At 60.7% G+C, this 18997-nt stretch overlaps 1 protein-coding gene across 5 annotated transcripts in view; it reads left to right on the plus strand.

Annotated features, from left to right (window-relative positions):
* The window catches only part of STK32C (serine/threonine kinase 32C), a 118424-nt gene that overhangs the window by 71664 nt on the left and 27763 nt on the right, over positions 1-18997 (plus strand). For 4 of the 5 annotated variants that reach the window (XM_058435884.1, XM_032174776.2, XM_032174767.2 and 1 more), the window contains exon 2: positions 10130-10185. In XM_058435884.1, the coding sequence (XP_058291867.1) occupies positions 10130-10185 (56 nt within the window). Of the gene's footprint in view, positions 1-8878; positions 8897-10129; positions 10186-18997 lie in introns of those variants that run through there. The other variant, XM_058435883.1, reaches the window with a different exon arrangement.

Consider the following 18997-nt stretch of genomic DNA (forward strand, 5'->3'; position numbering starts at 1 on the left):
GGGCTGGTCTGCTTCGATCCCCAGCCATGGAATCCCACTGGGCTCGCTCCCCCTCATCCAGTGCTGCCGCTGCTGTGGCCAGCGTCCTCCCCACCGGCTAGGCACACCTGCCTCAGGGTTCAGGACTCAGGAGGTACCTCAAGCCCCACCCCGAGTCAGGGCCGTCTCCATCGCAGCTCTGGGGTCCCCGAGCGTCTGTACCTCTGGACGGGCAGCCCCAGGAGCAGGCTTCTCAGCTGCTGCAGGGCCAGGCGGCCTTGGAGTCCTCCAGGTCTGCCCCTGTGGGTGGTCCTGGGGTGCTAGGCCCTGCGCAGTGAGAGGCAGGGGTGGGTGGGGCCAGGCCTCGGACCCCTCTAGGCAGCCTGGGGGAAGTGCCGCTGCCCACCTCTCCAGCGGTTGGGGGAGCTGGAGGAGCCCAGGTCCCTGCTGCCATGGGCGACTCCTGCGGTCTCAGGGACCACCCCTCAGGCCCTGGAGGGCCTGAGCCTCCGCCGCCCGGAGATACTTTATTGATCAGGCGGTTGCCCTAATCACTAATTTATGGCAGTTCCCCCTGTCGTCTGAGGATGTCGATATTAAACACCGGAACACGATTCCAGACAATTTCAGACCAGACAGGACCAGGATCCACAGTGCTGGCCGGGATGCCGCCACTGAGCCTGTTTTATGGGTGGAAGCTTTCACTGTAATTAAGGTGGGGGAGAGAGATGGCAAGAATGCTGCCGCCAACAGGGTCCTGCTGGGGGTTCAGGCACCAGGACCCCGGGCTCTGGGTGTGTACCTGGGCAGGAGAAGCCACGATTGTTTTGGAGCCCGGGGCCCCACAGGACTCAGCTCTGGGCTGCTGCCACGTGCTGGCTGTGTCTGTTTCACAGAAAAGACAGGGTGAGGGCATTGCTGCCAAGATGGAGCCTGGGGCACAGGGTATGTTCCCAGAGTAAGACCCCAGTTGGCTCCCCGGGGCTGGAAGGGTGGTGGTGCCAGCTGAGGACAGAGCCGTGTCCCAGAGCTGCCCGGGGATGCCGCCAAGCCGCCAAGCCACCCGGGCGAGTCCAAGCTGGACACCAGGCTCCAGGGTGTGCAGAGGCTGCAGGCTGCTGGTCACGGGGGTCTGCCCCTGGGTGAGGGGACGGTGGAGAAGGGGAAGGTGGTCAGCTGGGCCCCCTGAGATGCGTGGGCAGTGCACGTAATGCTGGGCCATGGCGCAGGCACCCAGGCATGACCTCGAGGCTCCAGGCCCCCTCTGGACTGAGGAGTCCAGGGTCAGAGGCCAGCACTCAACGCCCGCATCCCCTCTCCTGACCTCTGACCTTCCTGCCCCGGGGTTTCAACACATCCTCAGTGGTGCAGGAAACCGCGTGGGGCTCAGCAAGGGTTGAGGGACCTGCTTCCTGCAGGGCCCCCTGCTCCTCTCCTGGGTGCTGCAGCCGGACGCTTCTGCTCTGTGTTCCCTGCTGTAATTCGGGAGCCTCCCCACCCCTGCCCAGCAGCTCTGATGTGTGGCTCTAGCCCCCACCTGTCTTGTCCCCATCTGCGTCAACCCGTCAGCGTGGTGGGTCTTAGTTCCCGCAGGCCATGGCGGGAGGGTGAGGGGTCTGTGAGGTGATGTCTGGTGACTCCTGTGGTTCCTGTTCACCCAGTGGGCCAGGGCACCTGAGGAGCGGGAGTTGGGGGCACCCATTGCCAGGAGGAGCTATCGGGCCAGTTCCGACTCTTCCACCCAGCCCGGTGTTTCCTAAGTCAGGAGTCCTGTGTGGGCCAGACATCCCCAGAGGCTGCACAAGCTCTGCGGGGCCTGTGTCTCGGAGTCCTGTGGGACGATTTTCCTCATCATAAGCACTTCCCGGGTCGTAGGAGAAGAGACGGCATTTAATCAACTTCTGCGTGCGTTTCAACCACGTGTGACATTTGATCTTTGTGACAGCTCTCATAGTAATGCCCACTTCTGGTGTGCAATCCTCCCGTGGGCGAACAGGCTGGTTCTGCCTGAGGACACTCTGAGGTGGGGGCCTCTCCCAGATGAGCGGGTGGGTTGGGCTGTGAAGGGAAGCGTCCCAGGCCTGGGACACGCCTGCAGCTGTGGGCAGCTCACCTACCACGTGGCAGCTCTGAAACTGTCCAGCACCCACTTCCCGGGCCTCCAAAAACATCAAGAGGGGACCTGGAGTGTCAGGAGCAGAGCTGATTCTCCAGCTCTTGAGGCAGCCTTCGCGTGGGGTGCACGCATTGTGCTGGGGTGACATAGCGCTGACTCCCAGTGCCCTGCAGCAGCCTGTTTTCACTCTCCTGGGCTCCCAGGTCTGGGGGGAAGCCTTCGCGGAGGTTGCACGCATTGTGCCGGGGTGACATAGCGCTGACTCCCAGCGCCCTGCAGCAGGCTTATGTTACTCTCCTCCCTTCTTTTGCTGTCCTCATTGGGAGCATTTTCTTACCAGTTTTGATACAAGCCCTGGCTTATGAAAAGGCTAGGTTTTTTTTTTTTTTCAGATGGGGTTTCACTCTTTTTGCCCACGCTGGAGTGCAGAGGTGCGATCTCGGCTCACTGCAACCTCTGCCTCCCGGGTTCATGCTGTTCTCCTGCCTCAGCCCCCCCCCGAGTAGCTGGGATTACAGGCACCCACCACTACGCCTGGCTAATTTTTTGTATTTTTAGTAGAGATGGGATTTCACCGTGTTGGCCAGGATGGTCTTGATCTCCTGACCTCGTGATCCGCCTGCCTCGGCCTCCCCAAGTGCTGGGATTATAGGCGTGAGCCACCGCGCCCAGCCTGAAAAGACTAGGTTTTAACCTGAAACCCCGCTGAGGCTTCGGGCTTTCCTAATATGGTTTGTTATTGGAAGTGCTCCTTCTACGCCCACGTGGGCCAGCCGCTCAGCCGAGTGCTAGACGCAGAGGCGGGTCCCTGCAGGGCGGGAGGAAGGTTCTAGCCAGGCACACGGGAGGGCAGATCATTTTTTATTCTTGGAGAAAAGTGTTGAAATGTCACCTAATGCTTTTGCCTTGGACTTGGTGGTAGCCGTGCCAGAGGTGACGTCTTGGCCATCTCTCGCCTTGAGCCGGTGTTTGGCCTTAGATGTGCCTTGGAGGGGTGGCTCCCTCAGCTCCCCAGGCTCCCTCAGCTCCCCAGGCTCCCTCCAGCTCCCTCCACTCCCTCCGCTCCCTCTGCTCCCTCCAGCTTCCTTTTGCCCGGTTCCCAGACCCGGCAGGACCTTCCAGGCAGACATGTGGATGGGCCACCTGTGCTGGCAACCCAGAAACCAGAAGCAATTGTGCTGGAGTGCTGCTTTCTGGAAAAGCTCCTTGCCTTTTCTTTGGTTATTTTGTTGCTCCTGGTAAGCCTGGAGGTGGTGGCGAAACTCTCAGAACAGTCAAATGCTGCGTTAGGGAGGACGAACGTCCCTGCTGTCTGGGTGCTGGGCTTAGTGCTGACGAGTCTCGAGAGAACCTATCTCTGATTGTGGGGCCTGGTTCAGGGACTGAGACCCCAGCCAGCAGCCCTTGGGGAGGACCTGAGAGGCCGCCGGACACCGTGGGAGGTGTGGGAGGCTGGCCTTGGTTTCGTAACCCACCTGTGCAGATGCAGAATCCAGAGGGACCTGGGAGGAGGTGGCCCCACGCTCGGGTCGCTCAGTGGGATTCAGATGGCGATTCTCATAGGACCTGCTCTCAGCTGCCAACGCCAAAAAAATAAAAGCCTTCCTTGAAGAATAAATATTTTAAAGACCCTTGATTGGAATGCATTTGCTGTACTGGGAAGACTGCGTCTGTGGCCCTTTGGCCAAGTTGCACAATGAGGGCAGGTGCTGGTGGGCCCGGAGCTCCGCGCCGCTCCGTCCGTCCCACGCCCGCCATTGTGTGCACACAAGTACAGAGGACAGAGGTGCTTCCTTCAGGCAGACGCGTCCTGGTTCCTGGGAAGGAGCCCCCTAGCTGTGAGATGGGACCGTGGGGAGCTGCGTCGGCTTCTCCTTTCACCTGCGTCCTAATTTGAGAGGTGGGCAGCACGGGCGGAGGATGCGCCGACAGCATCGCACGGCGTAAATCACGCCGAGGAGCGCGACAGAACAGTCTTGGTCCCCGTAATCACGACCCATGCCCACACTTCTTTGCCCAAATTTCCCCTTCAGAAATGTCTCCCGACGGCCTTGTAGGATGGCAGCCCCCTCCCGCTTTCCTGCGTCAGCCCCTCCCTGGCGCCTGGCGCCACACTGTTGGCTTGTTGAGTGTCTGTTTCCCCCACACTGAAGACTTCACTCCAGGAGGGTGTCTCCCTCCTTCCCGGGTCTGGAAGGGGCCTGGCCAGCGGTTCACGTGGTGACCTCTGACCTTGGCTGGTTAGCAGGCCCCCATGTCCCTAGCGGGCTCTCGGCCAGAGACTTCTGGTCAGACAGTGCCAAGGTCCAGCCCTGAGTGGCCCAGCTGGATGAGATGGGGATGTGAGGGGGAGGCGTGGGTCGGAGGCCCCAGGAGGCATAGTTCATCAACCTGCCTGTGGTGGGTAGTGGAGGGTCGGAGGCCCCAGGAGGCGTAGGGTGTTGACCTGCCTGTGGTGGGTAGTGGAGGGTTTGCATTCATGGCTCAACCCCCAGAAGCCAGAGTCGATCTGAAGTGGGCACCCACCACTCTCTTGGGGTACTCACCCAAGTCCTTGGGCTGAGTGTGGGGCAAGGTGGGGTAAAGAGATGGTGTCGGGGCTCCTATGCCCCCCCTTTCCCAGGGCCACAGGGCTCCTCAGCCGTTGACAATAGGTTCTGTGTATACGGAAGGGGCCATGCCCACTCCCCTCTGAGGCCCAGATCAAGTGACGTGACCCCAACCCTTTGCACACCTACTCCTTCTGGGGGCCTGTCCATCTTCCTCGGTGACCAGGGCTGCCCATGGCACACCCACGCAGACCCGTCCCTCTGCTCCCTCTCCTCCCATTGCAGGGGCCTGGCCTCTGCCCCTTCCACGGGCCCCCATGAGAGCAGACTTGGGACTAGGGGAAACTGGGGAGGGCCTGGGAGCAGATTCATGGCCTGGGGACTCGGTAGCTGGGGTCAGCCCTGCTGTTGGGTGACCACATGGTGGCTCCCAGACCCCCAGGCCGGTCCTGTGGCAGATAGGTGGCAGATGTGTGGGGCCTGGGGCTCAGGGCTCCTTGGGGGTGACCCCAGGGATGGTGGGGTCCTGTTGGGACATCTCTGGCTCCCCTAATGCTCCATAGGCCTCACCCAGGCCTCTGCTATGCAGACCCCCACTGTACCCTCCCACTGGCAGATGAGAAAACTGAAGCCCCAAGGAGGTGGGCGTGGAGGTGGCCTGCATGGAGCCCACCATGAGGCAGGGATTGGTTTTAGGGGCTCTGAGTGCAGTGTTGGCCTCTTGCCCAGCTTGGAACCTTCCTCCTCTCTGGGGACCAGACGTTGACCTTTGCCTAGAACTGTCTCCGACTTCTGTGCTGCCAATGGAAGGCCAGGCGGAGACCTGGAAGGTTCAGGAACACTTGCCTGGGTCTCCTCTCTGCAATGACCTGTCCCAGGCACCTCACACACACCTGCCCTCGGGGCAGGGCCCCTCTCTGCAGTGACCTGTTCCGTGCGCCTCACACACACCTGCCCTTGGGGCAGGGCTCCTCTCTGCAGTGACCTGTCCTGGGCGCCTCACACACACCTGCCCTCTCCTGTCTGCAGTGACCTGTCCCGGGCGCCTCACACACACCTGCCCTCTCCTCTCTGCAGTGACCTGTCCTGGGTGCCTCACACACACCTGCCCTCGGGGCGCTGTCCCCTCTGCCGGTGCCACCCCGGGCTCTGCGGCCTCAGCCCCTTCCCTCCCCTGGTGCGGAGCCAGCGTGCAGGGAGCTCCGGGAACTCTCATGAGAGGACTTTGATGGACTCCGTAGACACTGGCTCCTGGTGACCGTGGTGGTTGCAGAGCCACTCTTGGGACACCAGGCTGATTACGTATTGTTCCCCTCAAAGCCCAGAGGGAGCTGTTTTGACAGATTTCTGCCAGTGGACTTCCTTCTCCTTACCTCCTCCACTGAGTGCTGGAATGAGAGCTGACCTCTCCTTTGGGAGCCGGGAATGGGGCTGAGCCTGGGCTTGCGTGGGGCAGGGCCGGTGGTCATGGGAGGTCCTGGCCCAGCCTAGGGCAGTGCGGAGATGCTCATGGGTTGCTAATGGCAGGCGCTGGGGACAGGAACCTGAAACAGCCACTGGGTCTCCAGTTCCACTGGTTCGGAGCCTTCGGGGCTGGGGTTGGGAGGGCGTGAGGGCCGCTGCGCAGTGGCAAGGCCAGGTGTGTCTGGTCCCAGTCAGGTGGGCACCTGGGGGCAGCAGGAGCTGGGTATCAGTGTGGAGCCACGGTCATCCAGAGGACAGCCACGATGCCGGTCAGCCCCGTGCCAGTGCCCATGACTCACTCGGCGGGGTCTGGGCCAACAGGTCCCTGAGCAGGGATCCCTGTGGACGTGGCCGGCAGGGACCACTTGGCTGGGGGCTTCTCATGGGTGCTGGTGCGGTGAGCCCTGCCCAAGCCCGCAGATCTCCACTCTGCTGCGTGCACGGCGTCCTGGAGCCACATCCAGGATTCCTGCCCCGCCTGCGCCTTCCCTGAGCGGCATCTGCATGGCTGTCTCGGACTTGGTGTCCGTGGTGTCCCTGTGGCCGCTCTCCTGGTTAGTCTTAGGAAGCAGGGACATTTGTGTTCAAATCACAGGCACTGCAAAGTGGGGGCTGCATGCCCCCAACCCCACAGCCCCGCCCTCAGCCCCACTCCCGGCACTCCCCTAACCCCACAGCCCCGCCCTGGCGAGCTCCCCCCACCTCACAGCCCAGCCCCTGACACGCCCTGACCTCCATAGCCCCGCCCCCGGCACACCCCTGACTTTACAGCCCCGCCCCCTGCACGCCCTGACGCCACAGCCCCGCCCCGGCACGCAGGCGCCCTGCTGCTGCCTCCTGGCTGGGAACCCCTGCTGGAGCCGCCTCCTCCCTCTCGCACCCTCGGGAGGCTTCGCGGGTGTGCAGGCGCAGGTGACACAATTGCCATGAATCCCTTATGCTTCTGACTTGTTATTTAATAGAATTTGTTTCCCATCCTTTTCCTTCTCCAGGAGGGACTAACTGGGAACTTGCACTTGTTGTCTAAAGTGGAGGTGATGGTGGCTGGACTCCCTTGCTGGTTCACAGCTCGGGGGGCCAGAGGCTTAGGGCTCCACACTGTGCGGGCTGCTTGGGGTCCTGGGGGAGTCCGCCAGAGCGCGTGCCCATGGACAGAAAGACGCTGGCTTCGTTTCCCAGGGCAGCACAGGACTGGACTCCAGGTACCCATGTGCCAAGTGCCAGGGTCAGGGTCCTGGCACAGCAGGCGCCATGTTGCCGTCCTAGGTGTGCACGTTGGCATGGACCACCACCCTCGTCCTCAGCTCTGTTGGGAATGGCCAAGGCTGTGCCGACCACGGGCTCCTGTGCCCTCTGCGGCTCTTCTGCCTCTACCGGACGCTCCAAGAAGGAGCACAGGGGTCTCTGGGCAGCAGCAGCCTGGGCCTGGGTGGAGCCTAGATTGACAGAGGGTCCTTGGACCCAGAGCCACCCAGCAGAGTTCATCTCGCCAAGCTGTAGGCGGCCAGCTCAGCCCTGGGCCTCACCCTGACACCCCGTCCCCTCCCCACTGCAGGGCAGGCCCTGCAGACTCCGAGGTCCGTCCCATTGGGGTTGGCTGCTGGATGGCATCAGTGTCCCCACCTCCCCTGCCGTGGTCCAGCTGCCTTCTCACTCTCCTCCCTCCTCCAGTTCAGCCCGCCTGTCCCACGTGCTGTTTCGCAGCCGACTTTCCTTTAACATCTGGTGACATCGGGTGACGCCACATGGCGGCAGCTGCTCCCTGCCTGCGCGGCCGCGGCCCGGGCTACCTCGGAGTGGCTTTGCTGGTGCCGGAGCAGCCTCTGCCTCGATGACATAATCTCTGTTTGGGCGTGCGTAGGTTTTCCTGAGGAAGGAGGCTGGGATGCAGGGTGGGGCAGCTGCTGCCTGGAACGGGGGCTCGTGGGGGCTGTGCCAGCTTGTGGGTGTCGGCCACGTGTCTCGTCTGTGCAGCACAGCCCGTCCTCTGCGGCCTTTCCGCCCAGTGCCCAGCTCTGATGCCTGGCAGCCTCTTCTCTCACCCTTTGAAGCCCCACCCCCCCATCAACCTGGTCCCAACCCCCTGTGCCAGTCAGTGCCCCTCTGGCCACTTGCAGCAGGGAGTACCTTTCTAAGGCGCTTAAATCAAACTGCTCTCCCCACCTCTGCGAGTCAAGCCCCACTGTCTTGTGCAGAGGAGACCAAGGCCACAGGTCACAGCCCCTTCCTCACCCCCAGGTGCTCTGCTGACCGCCCTCCCACTTCACCCACGGACCAGCTTGTGGGTCTGTCCATACCCTGGAGTCCTTTTCCTGCCTGTGCCCAGGCTGGCCCCTCACCTGGGCACCCCCTCCCTGCCCCCAGCTGATGCCCACTTGTCCTGGAGGGCCCAGCACAGGCGTCCTCTCCCCAGGATGCGACCCTGCACCTTCATGCCAGCTCTGCCCTGTGCTCGGAGCCCTGAAGCCTCCATGGGTCCTTGTCACGGTGCCCATAGCTCAGGCTGAAAGAACTCTGGGTGTGTGACTCTGTCCCCAGGGCCCATGAGGATGGACACTTTGCCTGCTGCATCTGTGCCGAACCCTGGTGCTATCCTGGGGCGCCCTGGGAAGGGAGTGGGTATTTTCCAGTTCCGAGGAAAATGGGAAGAAACCTTTCTTCTAGAAACTGTTCTGTCTCCTCCTCCACACACTGAGTGCCTAAAGCACTTGCCCCACCAGACGGCACAGGGTGCCCCCGGGGAGCAGTGGAGATGAGATGAGACTCCAGGCTGTGCCTCCCAGGAGCGGTCAGTACCTACGCTGGTGTCTCCCCGGGTCTGCCTCTGGCCTTGGCTGTGTCTTCCCTGCCTTTAGAATAACCATGTGTGTGGAGGGAGTGGTTCTGGCTGTCGAATTCTCTAGAGAATAAGTGAACATGAGGCTGGGGTAAAAGTGGGTAAATAGGTGAAATGTCATGAAGCAGTGAGTGTCCTGAACCTGGCTCCAGGGCACAGGGCCTTGCAGTGAGAGCCATGTGCAGGCCCTTCATGGATACGGCACACTGGGGGATGCAGACCCAGGGACACCGGCTTGGGGGTGTAGAATTGGGGACACAGGCCTGGGGACACAAGTGGAGGCAGCTGCTGGCCTGGGAGTCATCTGGAGGGGCTCGTCTCCTGGAGGCCAGTGGGTGACATTGTGGGACCCCCGTCTTATGTATACGGAGAATGTCCTGGGTTTGAAAGGCAAGTGCAGACAGTCTGGAAAGCCCATCAGAATCCCTTTCCTTGGTGTGGATAGAGGCTTCCTGGGCAGGTCACACGGGCAGGTCTCACGAGTGACAATTAGGGGGGCCGTCCTTCTCTCAGAGGGGCTCGCAGGTGTGGGAAACGGTGCCTTCTGCAGCTTCGCACAGGCTGGCGGAATGGTTCTCGTGCTGGGCGCAGGCACTCCCAGGCCGCACAGGTCATGGTGGGCATAGCCGCGGCCCTGAGCCTCCTCTCGTTCATCTTGGGGCCGTTTGCAGACTCCTCCAGGCTTCCCAGCAAGCGCCAGCAGGGCTGACACCAGATGTGGAGCAGGGTGGAGGGGAACCAGGAACAGCTGCTCATGCGTGCGTGGCTTCCCCCAAAACCCCAGGCCTGCCAGTTTGGGGCTCTTCACTGGATGGAGCAGTTTTCAGTGGGGGTGGCTGGTGCCTGGGAAGACAGCCCAGTTGAGTCTGGGACTCAGGCGTGTGTGGTTCGTTCTTGCCCCGTCCCTGCTGTGGCTGAGCACATGCCTAATCCCATAACAATCCTGGGAGTAGGACGTGCATGACGCAAGGCCCATGTCTTCACTGACCGGGGCTCAGCCCCCTCCTGCCTCTCACAGGAGCAAGAGTTCGGCCTGCCCCACAGCGACCTTCTTCTAGGGTGAGGGGCCCTGGGCAGTGTCGGGGTGGGGGATGTTGAGGTGGGGGAGCTGCTCTGGGGTGCGGGCTTGTGCCACGTGGGGCCTTGCTGCCACCTCACCAGGTGTCCCTCTGTTTTATTCTGCAGTGAACTTCGACCACTTCCAGATTCTTCGGGCCATTGGGAAGGGCAGCTTTGGCAAGGTAAGGCAGGGCCTGGGGTGGGGACTGGGCCGAGGGGGCAGGGGCAGAACCGTGGAGTCGGACGTGCTGTCCCCTGAGCCCACCTGCTCCCATCCTCCTCGGGAGAAGCAGCCTTACCCGGGCAGAGGCTCCAGGTCTTTTAGGGAGGGCATGGGCACTCCTCCCACGGAGGCAGCCAGCTGTGTCGCCGTCAGACTGGGCCCCATGGTGTCGTCAACTCCGCAGCATCCAGGAGCCACCGGGAGGACAAAATCGCAGCTTAGGCTGAACTGGAGCCTAGAGGCCAGGCCGTGCCTGCGGCTGCTCCTCAGGACCTGCAGGGGACGGGATGGAGGGTGGGTGCTGAGCGTGCATCCTCAGCTGGTCCTTGTCCTCATCCCTACCCCTGTCTCCAGCCCCGTCCAGAACGCCCTGCTGCTGTCCTCTAGATAGGCCTGTTTGCCGGCCTGGACGGAGCCCGTTCCTTTACTCTCCTTCTGTTTTCTCTTGACCAGATCTAACTTCCTGATTGCCGCCTTGTAATATCTAGAGATTGGGGGTAATTATAACTCAAAGAGGCTTAACGAGCACTCGGAAAAGGTTGGAATTAGCCCTCCGGCTTCTGTGCGCTGCTCTGTTGTGGATGAATCACTTCTGAATGGACAGTTCTTTTCAGCTGTCCTGGGAGGCTCAGCAGATGGGCTCTGCCTCCCTCCCGCTCCTGGCTGTACAGCTGCCTGGACACTGTGTCTATTTAAGCCCCATAAGCCCTTTTTAAAGCAATTGCCATGCTACCGGAGCATAATACGTAGGGTATTTGAATGTGATTAATTACCTCCATTTCATTGTATAGCAAACGATGGCTCCACTGGGTTACTTGAGGCCTGGGGTGATGAAAAGTCAGAGCAAATGAGCCCCTTTGCGCAGTGCGTTGAGAAAGCTCCCGTGCACCGAGGAGAGAGTGCTTTTGAGTCCCTGCATGTTGGGAGGCGCCTGTGGACCTGCACCGTTTCATTGCTGGTGAGGCCGGTTGACCATCGAGGTGAGGTGCTGAAGCTGGCGGAGTTCGTCAGAGACACTCAGGGCTGTTGGGACTGACTCAGACCCTCCTGTCCTCCCAGCTGAGCCTAAGTTCTGTTCCCCAGGCCCACAGCGGGTGCACGAGGGGCAGGCAGGATGGAGTTTTGGGAGACTGCTCCCCTCTGGCAGCGGAGGACGGCAGCTGTGACCGGGTTCAGGAGAGGTGGCTTAGGGGGACCTTGGGAGTCACCAGGCATCCAGGAATCAGGTTCAAGGAGGGAGGCCGGGAAGCCTGGGCCCGGCCAGCATGTCTGGAGAGGGCCAGGCCGAGGGCATCTGAAGGACAAAGACCTGCCCTGGGAAGCGAGGCTGGCGGGTGCAGGTGCTGTTTCCTGGGGCCCCCGGTATCTCCCCATTGCCCCCGTTGCGCCTGCCTCTGCTGGCCCTGCACCCCTGCCTGGGGATGGTCCCCTCCTTCTCATGAGCACAGGTGGGCAGCCTCAGCCCTGCCACCGTCTGTAGACCTCTTGGGTTCTGCTCCTTGGACCAGTTCTTAAGAGGCTTGGAAAAGCCAGCTGGCCCAGAAAATGGGTGGCTGTGGAATGCGGAGAGCTGCTGGGTGCTGTGTTCAGATGCAGAGTAGTCGTGCACCTGGAGGGTTCCTTCCGGCTCCCAGTTAGACCTCCTCATCAGGCCTGCAGGGGCTCTGTGCGGCGCTTGCTGATGGGTGCCTGGCACCGAGGGGAGGGTGAGGTGAGGCCTGTCACTGACCTGGAGGGGTCCTTCCAGCTCTTTCACTGGCCAAGGCAGTGACCCCGTGGCAGGAAGGATGAGGGCTGAGAAGGGCGGCTCTGCGTGCAGTTGGGCTGTAGCTGCGTCTGCTCACACGTGGCCTCAGTTCAGAGGGGCTGCAGCAGCAGGGGCCCCAGCCACCCGTTTCCCTGCAGGTGGTGGTGGGCCCAGGCTCAGCTGCGCCCAAGCCCTGCCAGTGTTTGAGCCACCTGTGAAAATGGCTCCGGGTCGGGGGGTGGGATTCCTGACAGAGCACCAGAGCCCACCCGTTCAGGGCGGCGCAGCATTTAGAGTCTGACCGGGTAGAGTCCGGTCCTGCCAAATGGCCCTGGTGCAGCTGCTCTACCCACCAGGGCCACAGCTCCACCCTTGGGGCCGCTGCTCTCGGAAATGGATTATCTAGACCTGGCCCTTGGCTTTTGTTTTTGTTTTCAATTTTTTAAAAATTACAGTGAATTACACATAACAAAATTTACCATTTTCACTGTTTTTTTTTTTTTTTGAGACGGAGTCTCGCTCTGTCGCCCAGGCTGGAATGCAGTGGCACAATCTCGGCTCACTGCAAGCTCTGCCTCCCGGGTTCACGCCATTCTCCTGCCTCAGCCTCTCCGAGTAGCTGGGACTACAGGCGCCCGCCACCACGCCCGGCTAATTTTTTGTATTTTTAGTAGAGACGGGGTTTCACCGTGCAAGCTCCACCTCCTGAGTTCACACCATTCTTTTGCCTCAGCCTCCCGAGTAGCTGGGATTACAGGCGCCCGCCACCACGCCCAGCTAATTTTTTGTATTCACCGTGTTAGCCAGGATGGTCTCGATCTCCTGACCTCGTGATCTGCCCGCCTCGGCCTCCCAAAGTGCTGGGATTACAGGCGTGAGCCACCACGCCCAGCCCCATTTTCACTGTTTGGAAAGCAGCTCTGGGGCATGAAGTACATGGTGCCCTCCAGTTCTGTCCAGCTGAAAGTGGTGGCCGTAGTTAATTCCCAGACTAACCACTTAGCAGGGAGGAATCTAGACTTGGAGAAAATCTGTTTCTCCCTGCCATGGACATTTGTCCAGCCTGCCCTCCGCCCCTGCCTGCCCCCTTACCTGGCATTGACTCGTCCGCCCCTGCCTCGCCCCCAGGCTGCTCAGTGTGATTAGAAGCCTGCTGCCTCCTCAGCATCCAGCGGGGGTTACAAAGGCCGCGGTGTCTGAGAGGCTCACTGCCTTCGCTGCGCTGCCTAATTGTGCTTGTTCAGAATCCAGGACATTGAATTCCAGCCTCAGGCTATGGTTATCTCAGGCTGAGGGCCATGATCACAGGAGCCACAGATGGGGGCAGCCCCATTCCTGCATCCTTCTGTGAGCTGGTGGGTGGTTTGCTTGGATGCAGCTGCCCCAGGGATGAGGGGAGGTGGCTGCCCCAGGGTCTCTCTGGGACCAGGCTTGGCTGGGGGGGCGCAGACCAGTGTAGGTTGGGCTGGGCATGAACCCCAAGCCCATGCCGAGCCCTGGCCCCTCTGGCCTGTCAGGTGGGCCCCATCTCTGGACACGCATCTCTTAAAAGCCGTTGACCTTTCCGGTCTGTGGATCCCCTGGGTGGGGGTACCGCGTTTTCCTGTTCTTTGGGCCAAGGTTTCCCAAACCAAACATGCCATGGAGGAGCTGCCCCTCCGGCTGCCTCCTGAGGCTGAGAGCCGGGTCTGAGAAACGTGCTGACAGTAGGCAGGGGGGCAGGAGGAAAAGCATACGAATTTATTATTAGTGTTACGTGTGCAGGGCGTCGGGTGTCAGCCCGAGGGCTGACGTGCAGGCTGGGAGAAGGGGGAGCAGGAGGGGCACACAGCTTTTGGGGAGACTACAGGGCCCTCGGAGAAGCAGCGGGGGCTGTGACGGTTTGTGACCGAGCCTGAGGCGGGGGTGGATCCTGGCCCTTCTCCCCGGGGGAGGTCCCTCTTCCTGGGCCGCTGGAACTGCAGGGGGGCTGCGCTGGCAGTTCTTCTCGGAGGGTCTGTCTTTAGGCAGATGAGGGGAGTTCGGAGAGAGCCCCCCCACCTCAGGTGCTGTTTTCCAGTGGTTTCTGCTCCAAATAGTCAACAACGCAGAGTTTGCTGGTGCCATCGGAGCCCCTTCACTACCTGTGCCCTTCTGTCCTCCTGCTGCACTCCCCCCACCTCGGGTCCTGCCCCACTGGTCCTGTGTCCTGGGTGCCTTCAGCTGCCCCCCTCCCAGCAGCTCCCGGCTCATGGTCCCTCTCAGAGGACACCAGACCCTGGCCCCCATACATGCTTGAAGGCGGTCTGCACCCAGCGCTGCCTCATTCACAATTAGGGCAAGAAACATTCTGTTCTGGAGAGAATGGAGTCCATCTGGAATTCAGCTATTTTTTTTTTTTGAGTCGGGGTCTCACTGTGTCCCCCAGGCTAAAGTGCAGAGGCGTGATCTCAGCTCACTGCGACCTCCGCCTCCCAGGTTCAAGTAATTCTCGTGCCTCAGCCTCCTGAGTAGCTGGGACTACAGGTGTGTGCCACCATACTCAGCTAATTTTTTTTTTTTGTATTTTTAGTAGAGACAGGGTTTCGCTATGTTCGCCAGGCTGGTCTCAAACTCATGACCTCAAGAGATCTGCCCACCTCAGCCTCCCAAAGCGCTGGGATTACAGGTGTGAGCCGCCGCTCGTGGCTGGAATTCGGCACTTTTCAATTGGCGGGCTTGAGGTCTGGAACTGCTTGTGGACAGCCCGTCGAGGGTGCAGGCCTCTCTCTGGGCTTCCCACTCTGTCCCCTGCAGGGTGTGCTGACCAGCGAGTCCGCAGTATTCCGGAGCCTCTTCTACACTCTGCCAAAAACGCTGGCTCTTCCTCCGTGTTTATTTTTCCACATGGACTTCTGAATACGTCTTGTCAGGGTCGAAAGTAACCCCACTGGGATTTGGGTGGGAATTACATTTTCAGATTGAGAGCAAAGTTGAGATCTTGCCCATCTAGGGGTCTAGTGCCTTTTACCCAAATAGGCGTCTGCTTTTCCATATCGTTTCTTCACATTTTGCTCTGTTTATGATACGTTGTTCCTATGGTTATTGTATGTCATGTTGTTAGGTGTAACTTTTTGCTACTGTGACTGACAGTCTTTATTTTCTAACCTTTCCCAGTGTTAAATTGTCAGCCTTGTCCCTGAGCCCCCGCGTGGCCCTGAGCCCTGCCTTCCCGCAGCTGTCAAAGCGGCGGTCGGCGTCCTCTGGAGCCATGGCTGTGCTTCTGGATGGAGGAGTTGGGTGGGCTGGGCGTGTGGCTCTTGCACCTAGCCTGGGCAGCAGGTGTGGGTAGAGGGTCGGGTTTGGCTTTGCCAACCTGTGGCTGGTGCTCCTGGGAATAACAGCCAGGCCCTCACTTAACTAGGAGTGTTTGGGGTATGAGGTGCTAAGTGCTGGGAGATCATGTGTTCCCGTTGACTTCTATAGGGGCAGAGGCGGGGTTTCCACTCGGCCAGAATGCTGCAGGGAGCACCAGGACGCCAGCTTGACGGTGTCTGATGGGCACAGCTATCAGGAGGCAGAGGCGTGTCTCTAGGGGTGTGGTGCCCCTTTGGGGGTTCGAGAGCCCCTTGCCCAGATGGATTTCTCGGTGGCACGGCTGGCTGTTGGGTAGTGGGCACAGTTGGGTGCAGCCCCGCCCCTTAACCCTGAGTGGGTCTCTGCCCTCTCCTTTCTAACCCCCCTGGCTGGCTGGGCTCCTCGCCCTGCCCTGCGCACCCCTCACCCCAGGCCATCCCCCTGTCTGAGAGAGAGAGGGAGAAGCACAGGCGCACGGCGTCCGCGTTTCCCAGGCTGTGGGGAAAGAACTAAGAAAACTGGGGTCAAAAGGCCTTCTCCTCAGCCCCCACCCACCTCGAGGAATGGCCTGTCCTTGCAGTGACCCCACATCTCAGATGGGCCCAACAGAGAGGCAAGAAGAGGATGAGCATGTTTGTGGGTGAAGAAGGGCGGCCTGGCCGGGCTCCCCAGCTCCATGCCCCCGTGCAGGGCGTGTGTACATGGCCCCTGGATTCCACCTTACCTGGGCCCCCTGTGCCGTCTCAGCGAGAAGACAGTGCCTGTGGTCGCTATGGCAACCCGCCAGCGGCTCCTGCAGGACCACCCTGCCATGTGTGACTGTGACACCGTGGCTGAGCCTGTGGCCTCTGAGTCCATGCCGGGGGGAGCTGGTTCTGAGGGTTCCTCACCTCCACTGGGGGGATTCGCTGCAGGTGGAGAGCAGCACTGGCCGAGAAGAGCTTGGAGGTGTCTGGGTTCTGGGATGAAACTCAATTGCCAGCTTGGAGTCACAGGTCCCAGGCCACCACCTGGGCGGCTCGAGTCAGCACTGCCTGTAGCCCAGGCTCTGCCCTGGGGTGGGGGGGGGACTTCCCTGGGGGGCTTGTTTTGGGGAGGGGCCTCATGCTCTCCAGGCCACCAGGATGGCAGCTCCACCGGAAGGCAGCCTGGGTGACCTCTGCCTGGCAGGCAGCTCCGTTTCTTCCTCACGTTCGCAGCCAGCGGACACTGACGCCGATTGGAAGCTGGGTGTGCTGGGGGTTGCTTATCTGTGACGTGTGTTCCCATGGCGAGTGATACGTCCCTGTCCTCCTCACTGTCCAGACCCTGCTCCTAAGATGTCCAGGCCTGGATCCTGGGCTTGGGATCTGGGGAACCCGGGTCTAGGTGCCGTGGGTAACCCCTCACACGACAGCCCCCTAGTGTCCGGGAAGCCTGGCTGAAAGGGAGCCATCGGTGGCCGCTAAAAGTTGACGATGTCCAGCAGCATCTGCTGGCCTGCTGCCAGGCTCCCGGGGCAGGGGCTGCTGCAGTCACTGGGGGCCGCTGGGCCTGGGTTTCTCCCAGATGCCTCTCACAGCACAGGCTCTGGTTTCCTCCCCAGCCTGCTGCCTGGCCACCCCGCTCAGGGCAGCAGGAGCCCTCTGCAGTGGCCAAAGGCATGGCATGGAGCAGCCCCCATCTGGCAGGGAGTGTGCGGTGCCCCTGGGGACCTTGGAGCAGTGGCGCTTCTGGACTCCATTAATTGGGACCAAGATGGTTTGATACAGGCTTTGTTTGGGTTTTTGCTGACTTTGCTGTGATTCTGTGATTGTGTGTGTGAGATGGGCTCCCCCGGCTTGGGGAGGACCATATGCTGGTGCTGGGTCCGGAGAATGTTTACTGGGCTGAGCTGACCTGTCCTCCTGTGGGGACCAAAGGAATCTGCCGGCTGGACCAAGGGCCCCAGGACAGGCTGTGGGGAGGCTCAGCGCACACAGTGCTCTTGTCCTGAGCCCTCACACCATCTGTAAAATGCCCACCAGCATCCTGAGGGTTTTGGCCTGTGGCTCTCAGGATTGTGGAGTGCAGTACTGGCCACCGCAGACCCTGTCTGGCTTTGGGGTTTAAATGGTTAAGTGCAGTGCGATCTTCCTCCCTTGGACCTCTCATGGGGAGTGCTTGGCCCCACATGTCCAGCCTGGCCCAGGGCAAGGGTTTCAGGAGCACTGGGGGGCCCAGACGGGGCTGGACAGTCACCCCGGCACTGCAGCCTGGTCTCTGCCCAAGTGTCCACCCAGCGTGCCCTCTGCTCTGTGTGTGTGCCTGCCTGTGTACATGAGCGTGTGTGTGCCTGCATGTCTGTGTGTTGCATGTGTGTGCATGCCTGTGTGTGTGCATGTGTGTATGTGGTATGTGTGTGTGCATGCATTGCACGTGTATGAACTGTATATTTCCAATGCTTTAATGTCAGGGCCTTGCTGACCCTGGAGAGACTGCCCCTCCTGGGCCAGCCACTTCCTAGAGATCAGAAACACTTGCCTTTGGTTACCTTTCAAATGCAACCCCCAGCTCACCCCCAGCCATCTCCTCTGTGCTGTCCCAGGCTTGAGCCCACATTCTCTGCATGAGTCACCTCAGGGCCTGGCCCCAGGCAACCAGGGCAGGCCTGTATTCCCACAGGCCAGTCTCAAACCTGCTCACCCGCTTTCCCCACCTTTCCCGAGGAAGCCTCCGCTAAGGCTCTGCCCGTGTTTCCCCTTCACGTCGCCTGCCTCCGAGACCCTTGTCTTCCCCTGCGTGGCCCCACGGTGTGGCATGCCCCTCCTCCTGTTGGGAACTGTAACGAACGGTCTCATCAATGGCAGGCGTCTCCTGATCTCACCCACCTGTGTGATAATAAAACCTACATTTTAAAGCGAGGGGCATCTCCTGAATCGTGTGGATCTCTTGGGCCTGCTGTCTGGCTTCCCGTGGGGGCCTCCGAGAGCAGCTGCTGCACCACAGTCCTCAGTAGAAGCTGCCTCAGTCCCAAGGAGGCTGCCCCATGCCCTGGCCAGATGGTGGGAGGAAGCCCCCCCGCCAGGGCTGCTGGCAGTTCCCCAGGCCTGGTCCACTTGCCTGCCACGCTGAGGGGCCCAGCTTAGCAGCTGCCTTTTCTCTGGGAAGGTCAAGGCTGGAGAGTCTCAGGGGCCACAGGCTGTGCTGGGTCTGACCACAGTGGCTTTGGAGGGAGACAGAGATGCTGAGGGTTAAACAGACAACCCTCCCACCAGGCCAGAGTTGGGAGGGGGATGGCAGCGCTGATGAGAGAACCCGGAGGAGCCCTGTGTACACAGCAGCTGGAGGCTCCTAAATGGTCGGGAAAGGGGTCCTGCTCTCCCTGCCGTGGGGAAGCTGATTCTGCCAGGGCCGGTTCGGCTCCAGGCTCTAGGGGCAGAGGGGTGGAGCTGCACCGGGACCAGCCCCGCCGGCACACTCAGGTTCCTCTGTGCCTCGCCCCCTGCTTTGGATTCACCTCCACCAGCACTGCAGGACCAAAGAAACCCTGCGTGGGGACCTTGGTGCAAAGTCTGCTTAGGAAGGAGCGGTTACCACGTGCTCCTAAATGGGCCAAAACACGGTGGGAATTTGCCAGGCCCATCTCTCTGGGTTACCCAGGCTGCACCTTTATGCCTTAAAATAGCTGTTTCCGTCATGACTGATTCAGGAGGAGAACTTTCATATCCATTTTCTCGTTTTCCTCCTT

Source organism: Hylobates moloch, unplaced genomic scaffold, assembly GCF_009828535.3.
Source record: "Hylobates moloch isolate HMO894 unplaced genomic scaffold, HMol_V3 SCAFFOLD_3, whole genome shotgun sequence".
In the NCBI taxonomy this organism is placed as follows: Eukaryota; Metazoa; Chordata; class Mammalia; order Primates; family Hylobatidae; genus Hylobates; species Hylobates moloch.